Source organism: Peromyscus leucopus, chromosome 19 (assembly GCF_004664715.2).
Source record: "Peromyscus leucopus breed LL Stock chromosome 19, UCI_PerLeu_2.1, whole genome shotgun sequence".
Lineage (NCBI taxonomy): Eukaryota > Metazoa > Chordata > Mammalia > Rodentia > Cricetidae > Peromyscus > Peromyscus leucopus.
This window is the reverse complement of record NC_051079.1, coordinates 20966721-20988001: the sequence shown is the minus strand read 5'-3', so window position 1 is coordinate 20988001 and position 21281 is coordinate 20966721. Positions and strand designations below refer to the sequence as shown.

Genomic DNA, 21281 nt, shown 5'->3' with positions numbered 1-21281 from the left:
GCAAGAATCAGCTTGGGCATGTCAGTAAATTTATTACTAGTTTGCTAGATCTGAAAGAACAATGCGATAATGTGGTAGGGCGTATTTCTCAAGCATAAGAAACTTACAGTTTTTTCTCTGTGGATTCCACTCTTTATCTGATGCTGCCTGAAGCTTGTCTAGAGATCGTATAAATGCTGAAGTGATATTAATCAAATGAAAAAGAAAGAAACTTCAGGTTTTGATTAATGGCATTTATTTTCAGTTTGCTTTTGAAGTAAGCAATGAAATAGTTACAATACCATCAGCTCTGGGCAAGTGGTCATCTTATCTCATTGGACCCTCTGAAATAAGGCAACACACAATGGGTTGGGTTTTGGAGAAATAACTGTTTAAGAATCCAGATAGGTTTTATTCACCATTTTACCATCTGAAGGTATAGTTAGTGAGGTACTAATTTTTATATAACATACACAGAATATACTTCTGTTTATCACAAATGAGCTCAACCATATGTTACAATAACTTAGGTGGGAAACATACACTTTAATACAATTTGCATCATATAATCAGATTACTTTGAAAAACATCCCAGCTGAATGCCACTGTCATTTGATGGAGCAGTTCCACTGGTGTGTGCCCAGGGCTGAGAAGGCAGCTATCGCGAATGATCAGATTGTTTAGGACACTGCCACAAACACTGCCATGGGAAAATTACACGCAGCAACTTAGTTTCTGTGTTTTCATAGCATGAGTATGTAAGGCTTGAAAAAAATGGCTATTCAAAGAATGCTACAGTGCCAAGTGTGTGGGAGCTGATAGGAAGGGAGAGAAAAGAGCCTGCGGTTTAGAAAATTTTCCATGATGCAGAGGGCTGAAACCAATGTCTCCCCAGACACCCTGCTGACGCTCGGGGCAGCTGTTCGCCAGTGTGCAGACACCTGTCTCATGTACAGTAGTTTTCTGAGACATCCTCATGCCTCATCTTCCTTTAACACAGCACATACTGAATTCCATTTGTTTATTGAATTTCAGAGCAAAGGACATTGGGTGTATCTGTGAAACATGAAGTAATGGGTGCAAGTCACAGCTGTATGTTTCTTCTTTGTAAATCTGCTAAGTGTTCATTTTAAAAGAGTAATACCCTTAAGATTCAAATTAATCAAAATATGAGATCTTATTTTTCCAGATCTTCATTCCAAAGACTAGCATTCCTTTAAAAGTAACTGGTAATAATATTATTTCAGAATTTGGTCCAATTCTTGTAACTTGTTTGCAGAAACCCAGTAGATTCTATGGCCTTTGACTGTAAATATGACTATATCAGCAGTGTCCAAATATTAAAAGTCATGTCTGAGAATAAATTTAACATAGTCAGAATTAATTCCAACTCTTCCCAAGAATCTTAACTGGTCAAATGTCAGATATTAAAAGGAAAATAGCTGACAGATCAGAAAACATCAGGAACATCAACCAAATGTCTAGACTAGAAATTGTTTAAATATAAGGGATGGTAGAGGGAACATGGTTTTTTAAATATATCGATTTGCAGTGGATTTCCCTAAAATGTGATAAGTATGACAAACATTCAATAGTTCACAGAATATTTTAGGAGACAAGGATGCATTTTACAGTGGGTATTTGATACGGACATTTTCCTTTCCCTACTCTCTATTTCCTTTATAAATTATGATATTCTGATAATTAGGCCACATTTATTTTAATATCTGTAGATGATCAAGAGAATTTCGGATTAAGAACTGTCAGGGCTGTGTTTCGGGACGCTTCTCCTCGTGTCTCTCTCTGAGCCTAACAGAATAGCATAGTTAATATCTAGTAGCCCAACAGTTAAAATAATTGGTGAGTGTGCGCTGAATCCTCAGGAGAGGAGGGAGGGTGCCAGAAGGAGGGCGAGGAGGAGCGGCTGAAGGCAGGAGGGGGAGGGCAGGTGCTGATTTCAGCCCTGTAGCGTCAGGATTGCGTCAATTCGGGTTTCTGCCACGTCTGGAGTCTCGGAGACAAGCTTTTCAGAAGAGCCCAAACAGGAACAGGGCAGGGTTGCACATTGCTGATAGCAAGCGCGGACCTTCCTCCAGCCCCTCCCGCTGCCGGTGCCGGTCCCCGGATCGGCTGTGTTTCCCCGGGAAGCCTTGTTCCAGGGTCCTTCCAGGTGAATTTGCCTGGAGTTGCTTCAGCACCTCGGACAGAGCACGCAGAAAACATGGCTCCTATCACGACCAGCCGCGTGGAATTCGGTGAGCAAGTTGCTGAACTTGGGGCTGTGGCTGGGCTCGGGGCTGTGCTGTGCTTTGCTCTCCACTGGATGTTGAATATGTATATTTTCAAGTAGCTAATTTGAAAGGAAGACGAGAGCAGCAGATGGTTAATTGTGGCTTACTTCCTTTTATCGGTATCTTTCTCTTTAACATCGCCTTCTGTGATTTCACCTTCCAGAAGTTCCCGAATGTTCACTCAGCTCTGTAAGCCTGAGCTGAGGAAAGACAAGGACATCTGTTGTTAGAACGCTTCTTCATTTCTTTTCTGGATGGTTCCTATTTGTGTATAAATCTTTTAAGGAAAGCCACACACACCTTTGGTTACATAAGAGTTCGATATGTCATAAAATAACTTGTGGGTTGAGGATTTGGGATGAGTATTTTATTACACTGTCATAATTTTTTTTCTGTTATGTTTTCTTGTATCCCTGAAGTATGTCGCTAATGACAGGCAGAATTCTGTGATAGCATAGTTCTGAGGACTTTGAAACCAAACTGGTTTCGGCCTGTTTCATGTCCCTAGTTGAGCTTTCTGGAGTCCAGCACTGTGCAGTTAAGTAAAAGCTGCTCAAAACTTGGATTAAGGATCCTGCTTTCTGGATTGCTTTTCCTGTTCGTATTCCAAAATTTTGTCACCATAGTCTCCTTGTCTGCTACAGCAAATAAACTAGACGTGCCTTTTAGAAAATCAATTCACATGTCTAGGTCCAATTATATTCTAATGGGAAAAGACCAGGGTTTTTATCTATAAGTATTTTTTAATTAAAGGATGGAGAAATTTCAGAATAGTATCTCTAGATGTATCATAATTGTGATTAAAATGAGGGATATGGCATAATCTCTGCCCTCAAAAGCTAAATACATTGTCAGTAGTTACATTAGCAGAACATGAGTCCATGTTATCTTGGGTGTTTTGAACATTAGAGATAATAAAATATGCATAAATGATTTTCTCAGCCTTTCGTCATTGGATTTGTATGTGTGTATGGGTGTGCGATACACTCAGTTCTTGATTTGAAATCAGAATTTTTTTCATAGTGAGGCATCTTCAGAGACTATCCTTGTGAACATGTGGTCATGCCCAGTTGTCTGTCTACTTAGAAAATATTGATTTCAACTGCTTTTATTGTTCTTCTTATATTGGCTGAAGCATTTCTTAGTTCCTGAGTTTGCATTTGCTGCCTTGCTCTGAGTTATTAGATTCTCTCTCTCTCTCTCTCTCTCTCTCTCTCTCTCTCTCTCTCTCTCTGTGTGTGTGTGTGTGTGTGTGTGTGTGTGTGATGGGTGGCGCGGGGGGGGGACACAAAGATTTGAATAGAAGGGAAGAAGCTGATACGGTTTAGTTGATTAACTCTCCTTCCTCCTCCTCCTTCTCTTCCTCCTCCTCTCCTCCTCCTTCTCCTCATCCTCCTCCTTCTCTTCTTCTCCTTCTTCTGTAGCATTAACTTTTTTCCTATTTAGGAGACTCACAGCTTTACTTCATTTTTACACTATTCAATTTAGTCATACAATTGAGTTATGGAATTTTTTATTGTTTTATTTTTTTAACCTCACATTTCTCTTACCATTTTTCCATTTGATTATCTTTGAGTTCATTTTTATTATTATGAAGTAAATGCTCATAATATTTAGGATATGGAGAAGGGACATGAAAAAGAGTGGTCTTCTTGATCTTAGAAAGTGTTAACTCCTTTTGGGCTGGGACTTTTATGTTTAGTATTCACTATTTGAAATGAAACATGGGTAAAATAGAGTTGTATGTGCATAATGTGTCATATTCACTTTATGCAAAGATCTACTCAGTTGCTTCACTGCTAGATGTGGTAGTTCAACTACAAATGATTGTTAGAAGAATCTGCTTACATATGAAATGATATGTGCTTCAAGCACAATCACTGCTGGCATGTCACTTGATGCCAATGATTTAATGTGTTCAAAGTTAAGAAAACAATGCCCTTTTCAATTTTCTCACCTTTTGCCATATAGAAATAGACAAGGGTAAAATTGAACTCTAAATTATCTATACTCATTTTTCACTCACATTTTGGGAATGATTATGGATTTATGGCCATCATTTGCTTTTAACTCACATAGATTACTTTGTGCTTTGGATAATCCAGTGCTTGAAGAATTTTAAGTTCATATTAACAAAGGGATTATAATATTATACTTATATACTATTATCAAACTATTGTTTTTCTTTTACTCTTTTTTATCCTTATTAATAGATGTTTATCTTTTTTAAAATCACATTCCCACAAAGAATAAAAAAATTAATGGGTTTGTAACAATAACCAATGGACAGGGTGTTTTTTTTCCATAATTTTTTACTTGTGTAGACTACTGTCTTTAGGTATTCTTTTTTTTTCTGCTTGAATCCTGGGTGAATAGTGATGTATTAAAAAGACAGAGTTCTCCAATATTTGTTGGTTATATATGTATATAAATGCATATATATTCATAATTAGTAGATTAATGCTTTTGGAAAGCCTCAAAATGTCAATGAAAAAGAAACAATGAAAATAGTACTTTCTCATATTATTGTAGTTGACTCATGATATCTGAGTAAAACAAAGTTAGGTGAGAATATTAAACATGACCCCATGTTTGTTCCAAATACACTTTTTCATTTATTTATGAAAATCTACTGAAGTAAGGAGCTTTAAATCATAATATATTTCATGTGTGTCACATAGGGCTATGTATAGACCTCAAGTTAGTGGGAAATATTACCATTACTCATGCCCAGAACTGTGGGGACGTAATTCAATCTTCCCCACTTATAGTAAGATCTAGCTCTATTATGCTCTTCCTATAGTCTCCCATTTCTATTCTGGTCATTTAATGTATGTCATTGGTCATTTGGCTTTTCAGATGAAATTCCCACAATAGTGGGGATCTTCAGTGCATTTGGCCTTGTCTTCACTGTCTCTCTCTTTGCTTGGATCTGCTGCCAGAGAAGATCATCTAAGTCCAACAAGACTCCTCCATATAAATTTGTGCATGTGCTGAAAGGAGTTGATATCTACCCTGAAAACCTAAGTAGCAAAAAGAAATTCGGAGGAGATGACAAAAATGAAGTTAAGAATAAACCAGCTGTGCCAAAAATTTCATTGCATCTTGATCTGGAGAAGCGAGATCTCAATGGCAATTTCCCCAAAACCAACCTCAAAGCTGGCAACCCTTCTGATCTAGAGAACGTGACCCCAAAGCTCTTTACAGAGAGAGAAAAGGAGGCCATTTCCCCCGAGAGCTTGAAGTCTAGTACTTCCCTCACTTCGGAAGAGAAGCAGGAGAAGCTGGGGACACTCTGCTTGTCCCTAGAGTACAACTTTGAGAAGAAAGCATTTGTGGTGAACATCAAGGAAGCCCAGGGCTTACCAGCCATGGATGAGCAATCCATGACCTCTGACCCATACATCAAAATGACCATCCTACCAGAGAAGAAGCATAAAGTGAAAACCAGAGTGCTGAGGAAGACACTGGACCCTGTTTTTGATGAAACCTTCACCTTCTATGGGATTCCTTATCCCCACATCCAAGAGTTGTCCTTGCACCTCACAGTTCTGAGTTTTGACAGGTTTTCAAGAGATGATATCATTGGAGAAGTCCTGATTCCTCTTTCGGGGATCGAATTATCGGATGGAAAAATGTTAATGAATAGAGAGATCATCAAGAGAAATGCTAAGGTAATTCTTTAAGCATTTAAAGCATTTATAAGGAATCTTTAGCGCAGGTTTCTAAAAATATCTCTGGTGTTTTCATTCAAATGATGAGTTGGTATACATTGTCATTAGTTACTATAGGTGACAGCAAATGGAGAATAAGAGGATGGAGCAGGCGAAAAGAAATTTAGTACAACTGAAATGCTCAAGGAATCTTAATGATATAAAATAAGAAGCCATACTTTTATGATATTTGTACATCATTTATGTAAAAGACATTTTTTTTTTACTTTCTATTAAAGTATTTTGAAGAAGACTGCTCCTTTAAAATTTATGTGTATGTCTCTTAACATAGGTTATCAAAAGTGTTTCAGGGCCAGGGTAGCTTAATTTGAAAGTGAAATTAAAAATTAAACCAATTCCTTCTCAGGATGTGGAATTTGAATGCAATGTGGAATTTGAATGAAATTGCTTTTGAACAAGGGGTCATCCTGTTATGTTGACTTATGAAGGTCTATTTTCCTGCTACATAAAGGAAGTGAATTACTCTGCCTTCCCACTTGTACTACTTTGACAATTCTTGGATGATTAGAAAATGACATGACATCAGTTTAGCAAACAGAACCCTTTTCTGTTTTAAATATAGAGTGTCATTGATTCTAATAGTGGCATTTCAGAATAATTTATTCTCCCAATACCATAATTGAAGAAAAACAACAATCACGTTATTTAAATTTTTTTTAATCACAATATTTTAGAGCTAAAATGTCTTTAGAACACTTTGTAACCACTTTCTGGTCTTCTATGTGTTGATAACAGTGAAAGCCCAGGTCAGATCCACAGGATTGCACAGCTTGTCCGAGGTGCCTGACTGGTTGGGGCCCCTTAGGAGCAAAGAGCTCCCTGGCTGCCTTTTCGCTCTCTTTGCTCTTTCTTTTTGTGCAGCTGCTTAGTTTTAGGTGGTCTTTCTTAGCTGTAGAATTATAGCCATATATTATTTTTTTTGGACAGGTTTTTCTTTAGCTGTTCTTAATTGTAAGCAAGTCCCATGTTACTGTTTTGTTAGTTTTAGTTAAAGCGTACACTTAGTTGTCTTAGCTAATGTATTTAATACAAAATTAAATGCAAGTAGCTTGCAATGAAGGAATCCATATTACTGTCCAAAAGCAAGTTATAAAACTTGAGTCAATTCTCTTCAATACTGAAATTCATTTATTTTTTCCTTAAATCAAGGAAAGACTTTGACTATGTTGGACAAGAATTCTAACTCCGTCATGATCCTGGTCCAGAATAGTGGTTGGATGCAGAATAAGTTCTCTTTGGCTTGAATTCAAATGTCAATGATGCCAATAATAAAGAATTTAAATGAAAATAAAATATCAGCCATGTGATCCTACACATACCAATTGACAGTATTATGTATTATATTACTATTAATAACTTAAAAGACTAAAGATATCCTTAAATAGCAAAAGCCAAAGAAAAAAAATCCTCTTGGGAATAGAATATAAATACTCTTCAAAACATGTGTAAGTACTGGGTGTGGTCAAATCCTTGCAAATTTACCAGCATGTAGTACCTAAAACAACCACAAGATGGCAGGCAATGGTTTTAGTCATTATAGGGCTGCACAAAAGCGTTTTCTCAGATTCCCTAGCTTGCCATATTAAAAACAAATAGGAACATGACATTGAAATAACAAAGCCATTACACTACTGTATGTTTTTTGATGAAGAGTACAAAAACTCAAAACGAAAACTGTCTACTGTGTTTGTCTTTGTTTAGAAGTCTTCTGGACGGGGTGAACTTCTGGTCTCTCTCTGTTATCAGTCCACTACAAACACGCTCACTGTGGTTGTCTTAAAGGCACGGCACCTGCCGAAGTCTGATGTGTCTGGGCTTTCAGGTGAGAATACTTGTGAAATCCCAGAGTCCAGTCTGTAGTTGGCTAATGTATTTCACAATTGTCAACCAACACTGGACTCTGGTTTTTGTTATTCTCAGTCATGAGTACTGGGATTGTCGATTTTTGTTTCCTTGCTTTGTGGGAAAAATTTGTGAGTCAGTTCTGCCAACACTGCAGAGAAGTTCATAGGCCTGTAAGACAAGGTTAGTGAGGAGGGAGCACTTAAGCGAATGGCTTGCAGAAAGCAATGATGAACGAGGGAAAGATGTAGCCTAACGCTGCTCAGAAAAAGAGTTTCTTACTTTTGCAGTTCAAATGACTTACTCATTCTCACTCTTTGGTGAGCTTATTACTTTTCTTCTCATAATATGTACACTTTAAGAATTAATTTTCAGTTTTTGAATAACTGAAAAATAAAATGTTTGTTGTAGATTATGAGAAAGCAAATGGGCTATGTTATGGGTTAAAACAGTCTTAATTAAACTTTTCACCCTTCCATTTCTTAGTGTAGTGTCTTCTTTATATTTCTTAAACACTGTAGAAATTGGGCACAATCATACTTGAAGGACATTTTGAAAACTAAAAATATGTATTTTAATAAAGAATTACTGATGGGTATGGTTATTATTATTTGATTGTAGAAATTGAAGACAAGTTCTTAAAACTTGAGATCATGAAAATGAATAACATATGGACTGCAATAAAAATTATAATTATGTGATAAAGAAAGTTACATAATCCTAAACCCATTTAGTAAGAATGTCACAGGAGACATTAACTCTGCTAAACTGAAAGCAAATTCTGCAAATGGCTAACCACCTGCAGAAAAGCTAAATTGGAGGGCATGGCCAGTAGGGTTTCCAAATCCTGTTCAACACCAAACCAGCCCTCACCTAGAGACAGACTCACGGAGAGCATCAAACCAGCAGCCTCAGCTGCTGTCCTCATCCCACTTGCTGGATTTTGTTATTAGTAGGCAGTGTGCAGCATTCTCTTGTCTTCCCCTTCCTGTTAAGCTCTTGTCCTTCTGCTATTATGGTTTCTTCCCTAATGTCAGGTCTAGAACTGGTTTCTATCCTCCATTATTTCCAGTTTTATTGACAAGAGAAAGTTCAAACACATCCATGCTTCCTATTTGTTTATACTTGTTGATGTCAGATGCTCATTTCCACTGTACTGGGGTGACATAGTCAACTAGCCATCTCCCAGGTTGGATCTGCAGATGATTGTTGCCAACGTAACACCTGTGTGTCATTGCAGATCCCTACGTCAAAGTGAACCTGTACCACGCCAAGAAGAGAATCTCTAAAAAGAAGACTCACGTTAAAAAATGCACTCCCAATGCAGTGTTCAATGAACTGTTTGTCTTTGATATTCCTTGTGAGAGTCTTGAAGAAATAAGCGTTGAATTTTTAGTTTTGGATTCTGAAAGGGGGTCCCGAAACGAGGTGATTGGGCGGTTGGTCCTGGGTGCCACAGCAGAAGGAAGCGGTGGGGGGCACTGGAAGGAGATCTGTGACTTTCCCAGGAGACAAATTGCTAAGTGGCATGTGCTCTGTGATGGGTAGTTTCCTGGCCATGAGTTGGAGCTTAAAGATTTTTACTAGGCAAGAAGCAATTTTCTTTCTTATACAAGATTATAAGCTTGTGGCACAGCAAGCTAGCTTATTTATTTATTTATTTATTTATTTATTTATTTATTTATTTATTATCTATCTATCTATCTATCTATCTATCTATCTATCTATCTATCTATCTATCTATCTATCTATCCATCCATCCATCCATCCATCCATCCATCCATCCATCTATCTATCTATCTATCTATCTATCTATCTATCTATCTATCTATTATTTTGGTTAGAAGTGGATTAAATTAGTAGACCAGAAAACAGTTGTAAATGTGTATCTTGATAATTTTCTCCTTTATTAGAGGTGTTGGCTAAATTTTCGTAAGATGCTCAGTTTCCCTCTGTGTGGCCTTAAGTGGGCCAACCAAGCCTGTTATGAGCGAGCACTCTAGCTTAATCTCAAGTCACAGGTAGGTGTGCATTGTAGGTGATGACGTCACTTTTGCCTTGGTAGCAGAAGTCCAGGTGATTGGTAAGAGTTCAAAATGAAAACCACACCTTTTTGTATGAATATTAACCCATGTTTCTTCAGGTTGGGGGAGATAAGGTTTTATTTAAATCCAAAGATATTTCAGAAATGTCCTTAAGTCTGTTTCTTAGTTAAATATGTCATGTACAAATGGTTGTCCTATATATCAAAGATATGCTGTCATTTCCATTTGGTTTGTAATTATTTGATACAATCTCATCATAAAAGGGGTAACTTGGGTTCATTTCACAAAGACAGCAAACAAGTTGAGATATTAATTTATTAAAGGGCTGAATTGAAGAACACTGTGGTTGTGATGAGATTTTTTTGTTCCCTAAGATCACATGTGAGTCATGTAAAATGTAACTTCACATAAGAACCATGGTCTTGAATTATTCACTGCCCATTAGAAGCCTGAGTGTGGCCGAAGATACTCCTATTTACCTTTGTGAAATTGTCAGATTATCTAGTGGAAAAAAAATAAACTTAAGCTAGAAATTCAGTTAGGAATACTTTTTTTTTTTTTTAAATAAAAATCTATCAGTGTACAGGTGTATTTTCAAGGCTGTCTTTCCCCCTCAGAGAGGGCATGGCTACCTAAGTTTTTAGCTTATTCTTTTCTAGGAAGACCTAAGCTACTTTAAGAGAAACAAAAGAAAACGTGTTAAATTCTGTGTGTTGTCAGGTTGAAATCAACCACATTAAGTAAAAAGACTAAGACAAAAGACGAATAAGCCTATCAGAATTTACAAATATTCACAAAATACACTTAAGCTGTAAAATTAGCACAGACATGTGTGTTCTGCACTATCTTTGGAGGCCAACTTGTCTTGAGCTGTTATTTTTAAGATAGTTTAAAGAATCGTGTCTTGTGCCACTCCCAGTTGCTAAGCTCTGAAATTCTTGCACAACTTGTTGGAGGCAAGCAGAGCTCTGGAATTTTCTGGGAAGACTTAACTCAATGGTGATGTCTTTATATTTGAGTTGTTAGAGAATCATGAGTGTGACTTAGGTCCAGCTGAATTATTAAATATGCAAGTTAGAGATGGTGTCTCCTGAAAAACTTTACCCTTTGAGTCCAGTTTTGTGGCAGTACTTTAGACATTGTTGAGAATGTGTTTGATATCACAGTGTTTGTAAATTCAATGAAGATGTATTTCTGAACTACTTGTCCGTGCTTTTTATGATGACAACAAACGTCCAGCTTCCTGTAAGGAAGTATCTTTCATTCTGTATGTACAAAAAACTGAAACGACCTCTTTCATGCTTTTCCCATACTCACTGTCATCTAGTGACAATGTCATCTCACACCCCTGTCTACTCAGCAGTCTGTGAAGACAACACGGAATGAACTGCCATCATGTGAAGTTTGGGGAGGCCAGAAGGCCTTTGTATGTATGGACATTTGATGTCATAGGCCATGGAACGCAGTATAGCTTGGAACTCTAATGTCATGAGGCATCCTTTCCAAGTCTCCTACAGAGCGGCAGGAAGTTGATGGTGATCCAGTTTATAGGATGTTTACTGGAAAAGATTTTTTTTAAAATAGAAAACAAGTCTGACAACAGATGCTTTTAAAATCACGTTAAAATGTTTGTAAATAGTTTTTTAGTTTCACAATTTCAAGTGTTTTGAAGGTGATAAGTTGATTAAAACTATTTATAACTGGTTTTAAGGAAAAGGAGAAAAGCAAGAAAAGAGTTGAAACAGGCAGGGAGTTAAGTGATATCATAGTTTCTGAAAATTGTACTGTTTATAACGTATTACAATATCAATGTGAATATCCAACTCTGCTAAAATTCCTGCACTGTATTAAACATGTAAATTAATTTACTGTCTGCTTAGCCAGGCAAACCACCCAAATAGGGAGGTTGCCATGTCTGAAGAACTGTGTGATTCAGTAACTGACTTGTTCTGACTTGTTGTAGTTTAGTAGAAGTGATCTGGAGGAAAGCATGGTGTAAGGGAGATGGCGTCTGTTCTTTTGTGCCAGCACTGTATGTCTGTAAGACATGAATAAACTGCTGCTTTTGCCCAAACAATCTCAAGTTAGTGTTTCCTGCCCATGGTGCCGTCGTAAGTCTCATCTTACCGCTTTCTGAGTTTTTCTCTTTTTCTGACAGAGCACCCACACAGGTTAGGGAGCACTGGAAACCGAGCAACAAGATCTTTAATGTTTGGAACTCTGAGTTTTGTCTCACTTTTGACAGTCATTGGAGGCTAACATGCCTAACCTGAAGTGAAGTCCGATCATTAGGAAGCCCAGGCACTGGAACCAATGGCGCATAGACGGACAGGTGAAGGTCGCTTTTGGCATTCCTCACTCCTTCCTCCTTTCTGTTCTTCTCTCTTCAAGGGTGGGGATAGGCAGGAGTTTTGTCGATTGACTTCAATAGATGTTTCTAGCTCTTCTCAGGACATGGTCTTGCTAGCCCAGGTTAGTGTTAGACTCATGTTCTTCTTTCTCCAGTCTCCTGAGTTCTGTGGCGTCAGAGGTGTCCTGCCATAGGCAAAGATGCAGTCTTCATGGGGACAGCTCCTTATTTTCACCTTTGCAGTGAGGGAGACTGAATCCGCATTCTTATCCATGATAGGCCACTGCAGGACCACTGTATATCCCTAGCTCTTTCTGCTAGATTCTTCTTTAAAAGTTTTATTTTACAGCCCCACTGCAGTTTCCCCTCCCTCCTCTCTTCCCGTTCCCTCCCCTGCCTCCCCTCTGCCCCACCAACCACTCCCCCTCTGTTTCTGTTCAGAAAGGGGCAGGCTCCCCATGGGTGTCAACAAAGCATGGCTTATCAGGTTGTAGTAAGACTCAGCACCTCCCCCTTGTATTTAGGCTGGGCAAGGCAATCCAGTTTGAGGAATATTTTTTTTTTTTTTTCAAGAACCAGCCAAAGCATTATGGGCAGCCCCTGCTCCCATTGTTAGGAGTCCCACAAGTAGACCAAGCTACACAACTATCACATATATGTAGAGGGCCTCGGTCCCATACATGCTCCCTGGTTGCTGGTTCAGACTCTGTGAGTTCCTATGAGGCCAGGTTAGTTGATTCTGCAGGTTTTCTTGTGATGTCCTTTATCCCTCTGGCTCCTACAATCCTTCCTCCCTTTCTTCAGCAGGATTCCCCAAGTCTACCTCATGTTTAGGTGTGGGTCTCTGCATCTGTTTCCATCAATGACTGGAGGAAGGCTCTCTGATGACAATTGGAGTAGTCACCCATCTGATCACAGGACATGGCCAGTTCAGGCCCCATAGCCACTATTGCTGGGAGTCTTTCTGCTAGGTTCTTAAAGGAGGCCCTTCTCATTTTTTTTCTATTTTTATTTACTTTTCCACATTTTCTTGTTTTTAACTCAACCATTTTGGTTCCCATTATATTTTTACACTTTTTGTCCTCTTTATTTTACTTTAGGTTTTCCCTACTTATTTTGTATTATTTCCTTGTACTATTTTTTTTTATCATTCCCACATCCTTATACTACCTAGATTTAATTATTAGAATAGCAAAACAGTACAGATATATTTCATCTTCAAGAAGGAAAGAAAATCTGGGGCAACTGCAGCAGTCCCATCAGTGTGAGCCTAAAGTACCAGCCTAGAGAATCAGATACTTTTTACAGCATTGACCTGTGTGAAAGTGTGCTATGGTGTACATATGTGGCACAGTGTTCTTGTGAATAGAATGCAACTATAATCAACTGACATTTTTTTGAAATCATCTGAATCATATTAAAAGTGTGCATTGGTATGCTGAAAGAATTAATAGGCCATTATTACATTTAAATGTTCAGTGGTCTTAAGAGATGCCTATCTTTGAGGCTGGAGAGATTTCTCAGTGGTTAGTGAGATGGCTCAGTGGTTAAGAATACTGGCTGCTATACCAGAGGATCTCAGTTCAGTTCTCAACAAGCACATGGTGGCTCACAACTACCTGTAACTCCAGTCTCAGGGATCCCAACACTCTCTACTTGCCTCTATGGGCACCAGGTATGCATATGGTACATAGATATACAAGTAAAATATTCATACATATAAAATAAATATTTAAGAAAGATACATATGTTCTAAAAGCATTCAGAGGCATTAAGTATTTTCCAAGGGAATTTATTATCAGGGAAATGCTGGTTAAAACTGCAACAGAGGATCAAGGAGTTTGTTGTAAGAATGTGTCTCCTTATAATGTCAGAAGCTATACTGTAAAGTCTCACCATAATTATTGCCTAAACATGAGCTGAACGAGAACAACAATAGATATCAAAGTGAATGGAGGAAAACCCAGGAGGCCTCAACCCTACACAAAGAACTACAGGCAACTAAGGAATGTTGAGGGTGGGAGAAATAGTCTTCTGCAGGGAAGAGCATATCAATTGGTTCTCCAGTATGAAGTGGTCAGCCATGAACATAATTCAAGTAACATTATACAGAATGGGCAGGTTTTATTTATCAATATATATGTGCATGTATGTACATACATGTATCCACATAACAATTAATGACACATGAGGCCATGAATATGGAAGAGTTAAGGAGGCATATATGGGACTGTCTGGATGGAGGAAAGGAAAAGGAGAAATGATACAATTGTATTCTAATCTCAAAAGCAGAAGAAAAAATGGAAAAATTGCAGCAAGAGGTTGCTGAATTTCTATTATAGAAATAAAATCTCAGAGCATGCCAAATATTGACAAGGATATAGAAGGAACATTCCTCCCTTCATCGCTAACAGAAAACACAAAATACTCTGTTATGTTGGATATAATCTATCATAACACTCATTCATTTTATTATAGTTATATACTTAAGAAAAATGAAAGAATTTGTTCACATATGGATTTTTATATCAGCTTAATTTGTAGTAGTCAAATCCAGGAATCCACCCAAATGGTCATCAATGGATGAGTAAATAAATTGTGGTATAGCCACAAAATAAAATGCTACTTGGCAATAAGATAAACAAACCCTTGACGTGTACAACATTGTACATCTTATAATAATTATTCTCAGCACAGAAAGTTAGACATCTTCATTTCCTTCAAAATGTACAGTGTATATATTAGTCTATGTATCCAAAAGGCTAGACATTGCTGTAACGTATAGTGACGAGGAACAAATCACTGCTTACTTGGGACTGGGGAGCCATAACAGATAGATAAGACTGACAGAGATTAGAAAGGGTTAGGGAGAAACTTTGGAGACAATGACTCTGGTGATTTTCTTGCCTGTGATAGTGATTATAGGAGTATGTATTAAAACTCATCAAATTTAAATGTGTGTAATTTATTGTGTCTAAATTAGATCCCTATAAATTTGTTAAGGGAAAAGAAATAGGAGACAATTGCAGCGAAGTCACAAAGGAATGAACAACACTGGCATTGCCATGTGATGGATGACTTCTGGAAATCAGGGTTCTGTAATGTATTTGGGGAAAATTTCCTGTGTCATTAGGGTACATTGTCCTAACAATTTTCATGAGTACTTCTTAGTCATTTGAAGTGGTTTCTGTATAATTATGCCACCAAATCACTTTACATTTAAGTTATTTTTTTGTTTTTATTTTTAGGAAATTACTTTTAAAATTGAGTATCTATAGTTTATGAAATATTACATTGTTCCAAAGTTAAATTACAAAGAAAACACATTTTCCTTTCATATCTCCAATACGTTCTCTCTTTCCCCATACTTAATGAGGGTGCTTTTCTCAATTTTACTGTAGGTAAGTACATTTGTCTAGGCATTTTTTTCTTTTTACGATATGAGAAATGCTGTGATGCACACTCCCTCTCTGCTCTATTTTCAGTGAACAAGGTATCATGCAGGAAGTCCCCTGACTGTAGGTGGTGACAAGATTCCTTAATCTAACTTAAAAGTCTATGGAGGGCTCCCTTGCAGAAAGGACTTTATATGTATCATGGTCAAACTTACATGCATCAACGCTTTGTCAGAAAAGTGCATTTCCTTCCTCATTATTATAAGCTTAGATCCTTATATGGAAGAAGTGTGTGCTCTGTTGATCTTTATATATCTACAGTGGGTGGGCTGGAGTTCTGCATGCAGTAAATACAATGAGTATTTCCTTAACTAAAGAAATTTGAGCCAATAAAGAAATCCGATTTGAACTAAATTTAGGAATACTGTTAGAAAGCCGTGTTTACCCATATATGCCTGAAGGAGGAAGGTGGAAGCACACTGAAAGTGTTGCAACAGTCTCTGCTACACTCATGGGTAGACTATTCTCCATAGATGGAGAATCTGTGGACAGGATCCATGCATGGAAATTAGACTGAATCCTCATCCCTAAACAGCCATCCTAACTAGGTAGGAGGTGACAATGCTTAAGTCATGACTGCTGTTCACACCAGGTACTGAACACTGTACTGAGCTGATTTACTTAACATCTCTATTTCTATATTCTTCTCAGCTGGAAATCTTCTGTAGTATGGGTACTACATCTTCAGCATCTGTTCATGGTAGTAAGTCACTCAAACACTTATTAGATTGAAAACTCAAAAGCACACTGCATTTTCTCATTCACGTCATTTCAGTTTACAGCATGGTATAAGATGTAGGCAATATCACTCTACTTTTCATTAATGGTAGACTCCAGTGTTGGAATGCTATGTAATTTAAAGCTGGCAGTGATGGGATGGAGCCTCAGGCTGCTAAATACAAAACTTCCAGTTTGTATCACTATGTAGACCAGTCTCAGCTACTGAAGTGACATATTTTTTCTTTACTTGCACCCTATGATAATGTTAAGTATATAGAAAATACTGAAAATACTCTTTGAAACAAATTCCCAGCTTATCACCACCACCACCACCACCACCACCACCACCACCACCACCACCACCACCACCACCACCATTATTATTATTTTGTGTGTTTGTGTGTGTGACAGTGAGTGTGTGTTTAACACAGATCTGCGAGCATTAAGCAATAGAACTTGGATTTTCTCTAAATGATTTTAATAACTTTGCCAGGATCCCTGAACATTAGTATTTGAACGTTAAGATAAATTAGGAGGCCAAATCATAGAACACAGCGTAGCAGAAAACTGATGCTGAGATCATTTGTGACATGAGAAAGGCTCAGCAGTTTAGCCCAGAATTACCATTCATTTTCTCTTAAACATCATTTCATGGATTTTCCTTCTTCTGTTGGTCATATGTGACTGGACTAAGTGATCCCTCTATTCTAATCTCTAAAAGTGAAGCTCACCGTTCAGACTCCTTTAGTGTGAGCCGCTACTCTCTCTAGGGAGCATATTTCTACTAGATATTTCTGTTTCAGTTTCTCCCTAGCTAAAACAGAGTTGAAAATACTTGCATCATAGCAAAACGTTCAAATTAAACAAAAGGATAGGAGGGAAAGTCATTAGCTCTATGTGGATGCTGGTTTTCAGAAGATGTCTATTGAATTTCTTTTGATCTAATAAGGTAAAAAGAAAATCTAGTAAATTAAACTATGATGCTTTTAAAAGAGGTATTGATATGTGTAACCAGTTCAATTCTACTTAGGAATTCATAGTTTTATTTTAAATGATAACACATATCCATTTCAATATTTAGTTTTCACAAAAAGTCTGTAATATTGAAATGACACTTTTTTTTTAAATCACTGGGTAGCTAAAAAATTCACCAGAGGTTAGAATTTGCGTTTTATCAGGAAAACCAAATGTTGAAAAGAGAAAATGGGAGGACTAAGTCAGAGAAAGCAAGAATTTTAGAGAAATTTTAGGTTTGAGGTAGAACAGAGCTTCCATACTCAGAAGGCAGAAAGAAAAATAAAAGTTCAATTACCTATAGAAAAAAGCACTCATAATGACATGACAGGGGATTTTGAGGGGGCCCAGAGGCAACTAGACAGTGATATCTATATCTGAAATGGTGTATTATAGAAGAATTGAATCTAAACTGATTGGTTAACCTTCCTACTCAAGTGTTATGTGAATGCTTCTCTGTATTTTTCATATATATTTCTGTAAACATGGTGTGTGTGTGTGTGTGTGTGTGTGTGTGTGTGTGTGTGTGTGTGTGTGTGTTCTTATGTAACTCAGACTGTGCTCATTTTGGAATGTAGCTAAAGATGACTTTGAACTTGTGATAATCCTTTCTTTACCTTCCTAGTTCTGAGGTTCCAGACATACACTACCACATACAATTTATAGAATACTTTTATTCAAACCACTATAATGAACGTACAAAGAGAACAATAGAAACAATGGTGAAATAATTATACAACAATAAATATAGACTAGAACTTCAAGTAGTGAGGCTTGCTAGGCTTGACAAGGCAAATACTGTGTGTAGGGCAGCTTAGACAAGAAAAATATGTTTTTCTCACAGTTCTGAAGGACAAGTATCTGAGATCAAAATGTCACTAGAATTGACTTCTTCTGCAACGCATTGCCTCATAGATGACTTCTGTCCATCCATCCACCCGTCTGTCCATCCACCCGTCCATCCATCCATCCATCCATCATCCATCCATCCATCCATCCATCCATCCATCCATCCATCCATCCATCCATGTATCCATGTATCTATCTATGTATCTATGTATCTACCCCACCCCCTGTGTTCTTTATGTCCCTATGTCCTAATGTCTTTTAATGCAGATAGAGAGTCCTACTGGATCAAGCCTTTCTCTTGTAAATACATTCTATCCAAATTGACTTTTAAATGCTAATCTCCAAATACAGCCACATTTCTGGATTTGGAGGGACATAGTTCAGAATTCACCAAATAATAAATAGGGATAGAGAACAAAGCATTACTTTAGGAAGATGACTGCCACTTTAAACTGACAACATTCCCCTCACTACTGAAAACAAAAAGACTAAATGTGTCAAGAGTTTTCTGGGAGCAAAGTGAAGACCCATGAAATCTACGTGAAGAATGCAATACCTTCTTTCCATTCGGTTGTGACTTTGCATAACTTCCAAGAGATGAACATTTACCAGTCATGTGATGCTTCATCTAAATTGAAATAGAATATGGTAGAAAAGACCAATTATTAAATGCTGATTTATTACCTGTCTAACTGCCAAAGTTTGTTCATGCAGAATTCTTCCAGATTTCACTGTAGCCATGAATCACCATTACATAGAAATGCACTCATAGCTACTGCCACATAACACAACCAAATTAAGTCATCTTTGTGATATTAAAGTCTTCCTACACATTGCTGTCACAATTACAGACACATTGCCATAGATTTAAGCTAAGATAAAGTAGACTGGGGAGATGAAACAGTCAGTGATATGCCTGTTGTGTAAGCATCAGGACTTGATTTGGATTCTAAGCACACATGTAACAGCTGGACATGGTGGAGTGCATTCATAACACTAGCAATGGAGGGACAGTGGCAAGGAGATGACTGGACCAAATTGGCTTGTCAGCTTAGTCAAATCAATGAGCTCCAGGTTTGTGAGGGACCTTGTCTAAAAAAAATATGGTGTGGTGACACACATTGTTTCCCCCAACAAAGACCCTTTTCTGAAAGCTCCCTAAAACATCCAGTCCTTGATTTGAACACGTTTCACCTTAGCTGACAGCTGACTTAGGTAAGGCTTCTTGGTGACAAGAAGGCTTCCCATCTATAACATTGAAGCATGTTCTTGACTTATGCATGAGTGTCTTCAGGGCCTTTCTGTCATCTTCTTCAGGGTTCGATTAAACTCTTCAAATTTGTGGATATGTCGGATAAAGAAATCCCATAGCATTTGGTGACCTTTGTTTCTGCAATGTGGATCATGTCCTTACTAATAGAGAAGTTCATGGCCAAGGCTGACTGGAATTTGCTACCTAGGGCAGAAATGCCAATGGTCCATATCAGGTTCTTCATCTTGTGCTTGAAGACAAGCAGTTGAATGCAGAACTCCTGCTCTGCTCCGTGAGGTCTGGGAAGCCAGCCAGCTTGACCACTGGCATGGTGTTGTAGAGCTTGAGGAAGCTGCAGATGGTGGAGAGCTGGGCATGCTGATGTACTTTATCAGAAAACACTTTCAGCTGCTTCAGGAAGGACTCTTTGTGGTAGTTAGGATGTACATTGTCATAGTTGGGCACCACAGGTGACAGGAACTTGGGGTAGGCATAGTTTTTTCATAGACCTTGGGGTTACCCTTCTGCATATGGAGCATCTTGTTCCCATTTCTCATGCAGCGGGAGGTGTATGCTCTCATCAATCTGCATGGGGTACATGGTGAGAGCAATGGCCAACAGAGCATGAATCTGCTCATTCTGATTGTTAATCATTTCACACTTGTATGTGGTCCTCTGGATGTACAGGAGGATGTTGGCAAAGACCCAGATAGCATCCTGGTAGTGACACATCATCAGACACTCAAAGCCAACATGATAGTATGGACACACATTTTAAATCTCAGCTCCCGGGAGGTAGAAGCCAGTGGATGTTTACGTTGGAGGCCAGTCTGGGCTACATTGCTGTGGATATTGCTCTATATAAATAAAACACTGATGGCCAGTGACCAGACAGGAAGTATAGGTGGGACAAGGAGAGAGGAGAATTGGGGAAACAGGAAGAAGGAGGGGGAGACACTGCAGCCACTGCCAGGACAAACAGCATGTAAAGACGCCAGTAAGCCACAAGCGACGAGGCAAGGTATAGATTTACAGAAATGGCTTAATTTAAGATATAAGAACAGTTAGCAAGAAGCCTGCCACGGCCATACAGTTTATAAGTGATATAAGCGTCCGAGTGATTATTTTATACGTGGATTGTGAGACTGCAGGGCTTGGGGAACCTGGAGAGAAGCCCTCCAGCAACAAATGGCGCCCAACGGCTCGAGTTTCCACCTTAAACCTGAGAATATTTAATAACCAATTCTAAACAGAGCCAAAACCAGGTTCCTGCTTCTTGTCTCATACGGGCAGCTAGACGCCGCAAAACACAGGTTTGAACACTGGCGGGTTCCTGGCGTGTGCGTTTGACCAGCAGCATGGCGGGAATGAGGTGTCTGCCAGTGGCACATTATGCTATGTAGTAGATTTAGTCTTTACTAGTATTTTTTTTTTTTAAAAAGAGGTTTCTGGGCTACACGCTGCTTTGATAAAAGCGTAGACCTACTATTTCTGAGACTTGATGACTCCCAGAGCTGGAGAAAACGTACCACTGCCATGTTGAAAAGCTGAAGAGGGTGGAGCCAGCAGCCACAGCGCCCGTTTCAGGCTGAGAAGGCTACAGTTTAAAGCAATAGGTTCGCAATAAGACTGATTCAGATGAAATAGTTTATAATGCATGTAAAAATGTACGTAGGCTTAAAAGATAAAATATATATGTATATATATATATATATATATATATATACCATTATATAAACAAATAGTATCT

General features: G+C 38.2%; 1 protein-coding gene and 1 pseudogene across 1 annotated transcript; one reads left to right on the top strand and one right to left on the bottom strand.

Annotated features, from left to right (window-relative positions):
• Positions 1-1921: 1921 nt before the first annotated feature.
• Syt4 (synaptotagmin 4) lies at positions 1922-9543 on the top strand. Its single transcript, XM_028867097.2, has 4 exons — positions 1922-2234; positions 5130-5944; positions 7706-7826; positions 9087-9543. The coding sequence occupies exons 1-4, from the start codon at positions 2201-2203 to the stop codon at positions 9392-9394; spliced, it is 1278 nt and encodes a 425-aa protein (XP_028722930.1). The 5' UTR covers positions 1922-2200; the 3' UTR covers positions 9395-9543.
• A 10026-nt stretch (positions 9544-19569) lies between these two features.
• On the bottom strand, positions 19570-20299 carry LOC114691683 (annotated as a pseudogene).
• Positions 20300-21281: the final 982 nt, after the last annotated feature.

Coding starts and splice junctions, on each gene's coding strand:
- Syt4 (XM_028867097.2), top strand. CDS start 2,201: ATGGCTCCTATCACGACCAGCCGCGTGGAATTCG. Junction 2,235..5,129: donor GACCAGCCGCGTGGAATTCG/GTGAGCAAGTTG, acceptor TTGGCTTTTCAG/ATGAAATTCCCACAATAGTG. Junction 7,827..9,086: donor TGATGTGTCTGGGCTTTCAG/GTGAGAATACTT, acceptor GTGTCATTGCAG/ATCCCTACGTCAAAGTGAAC.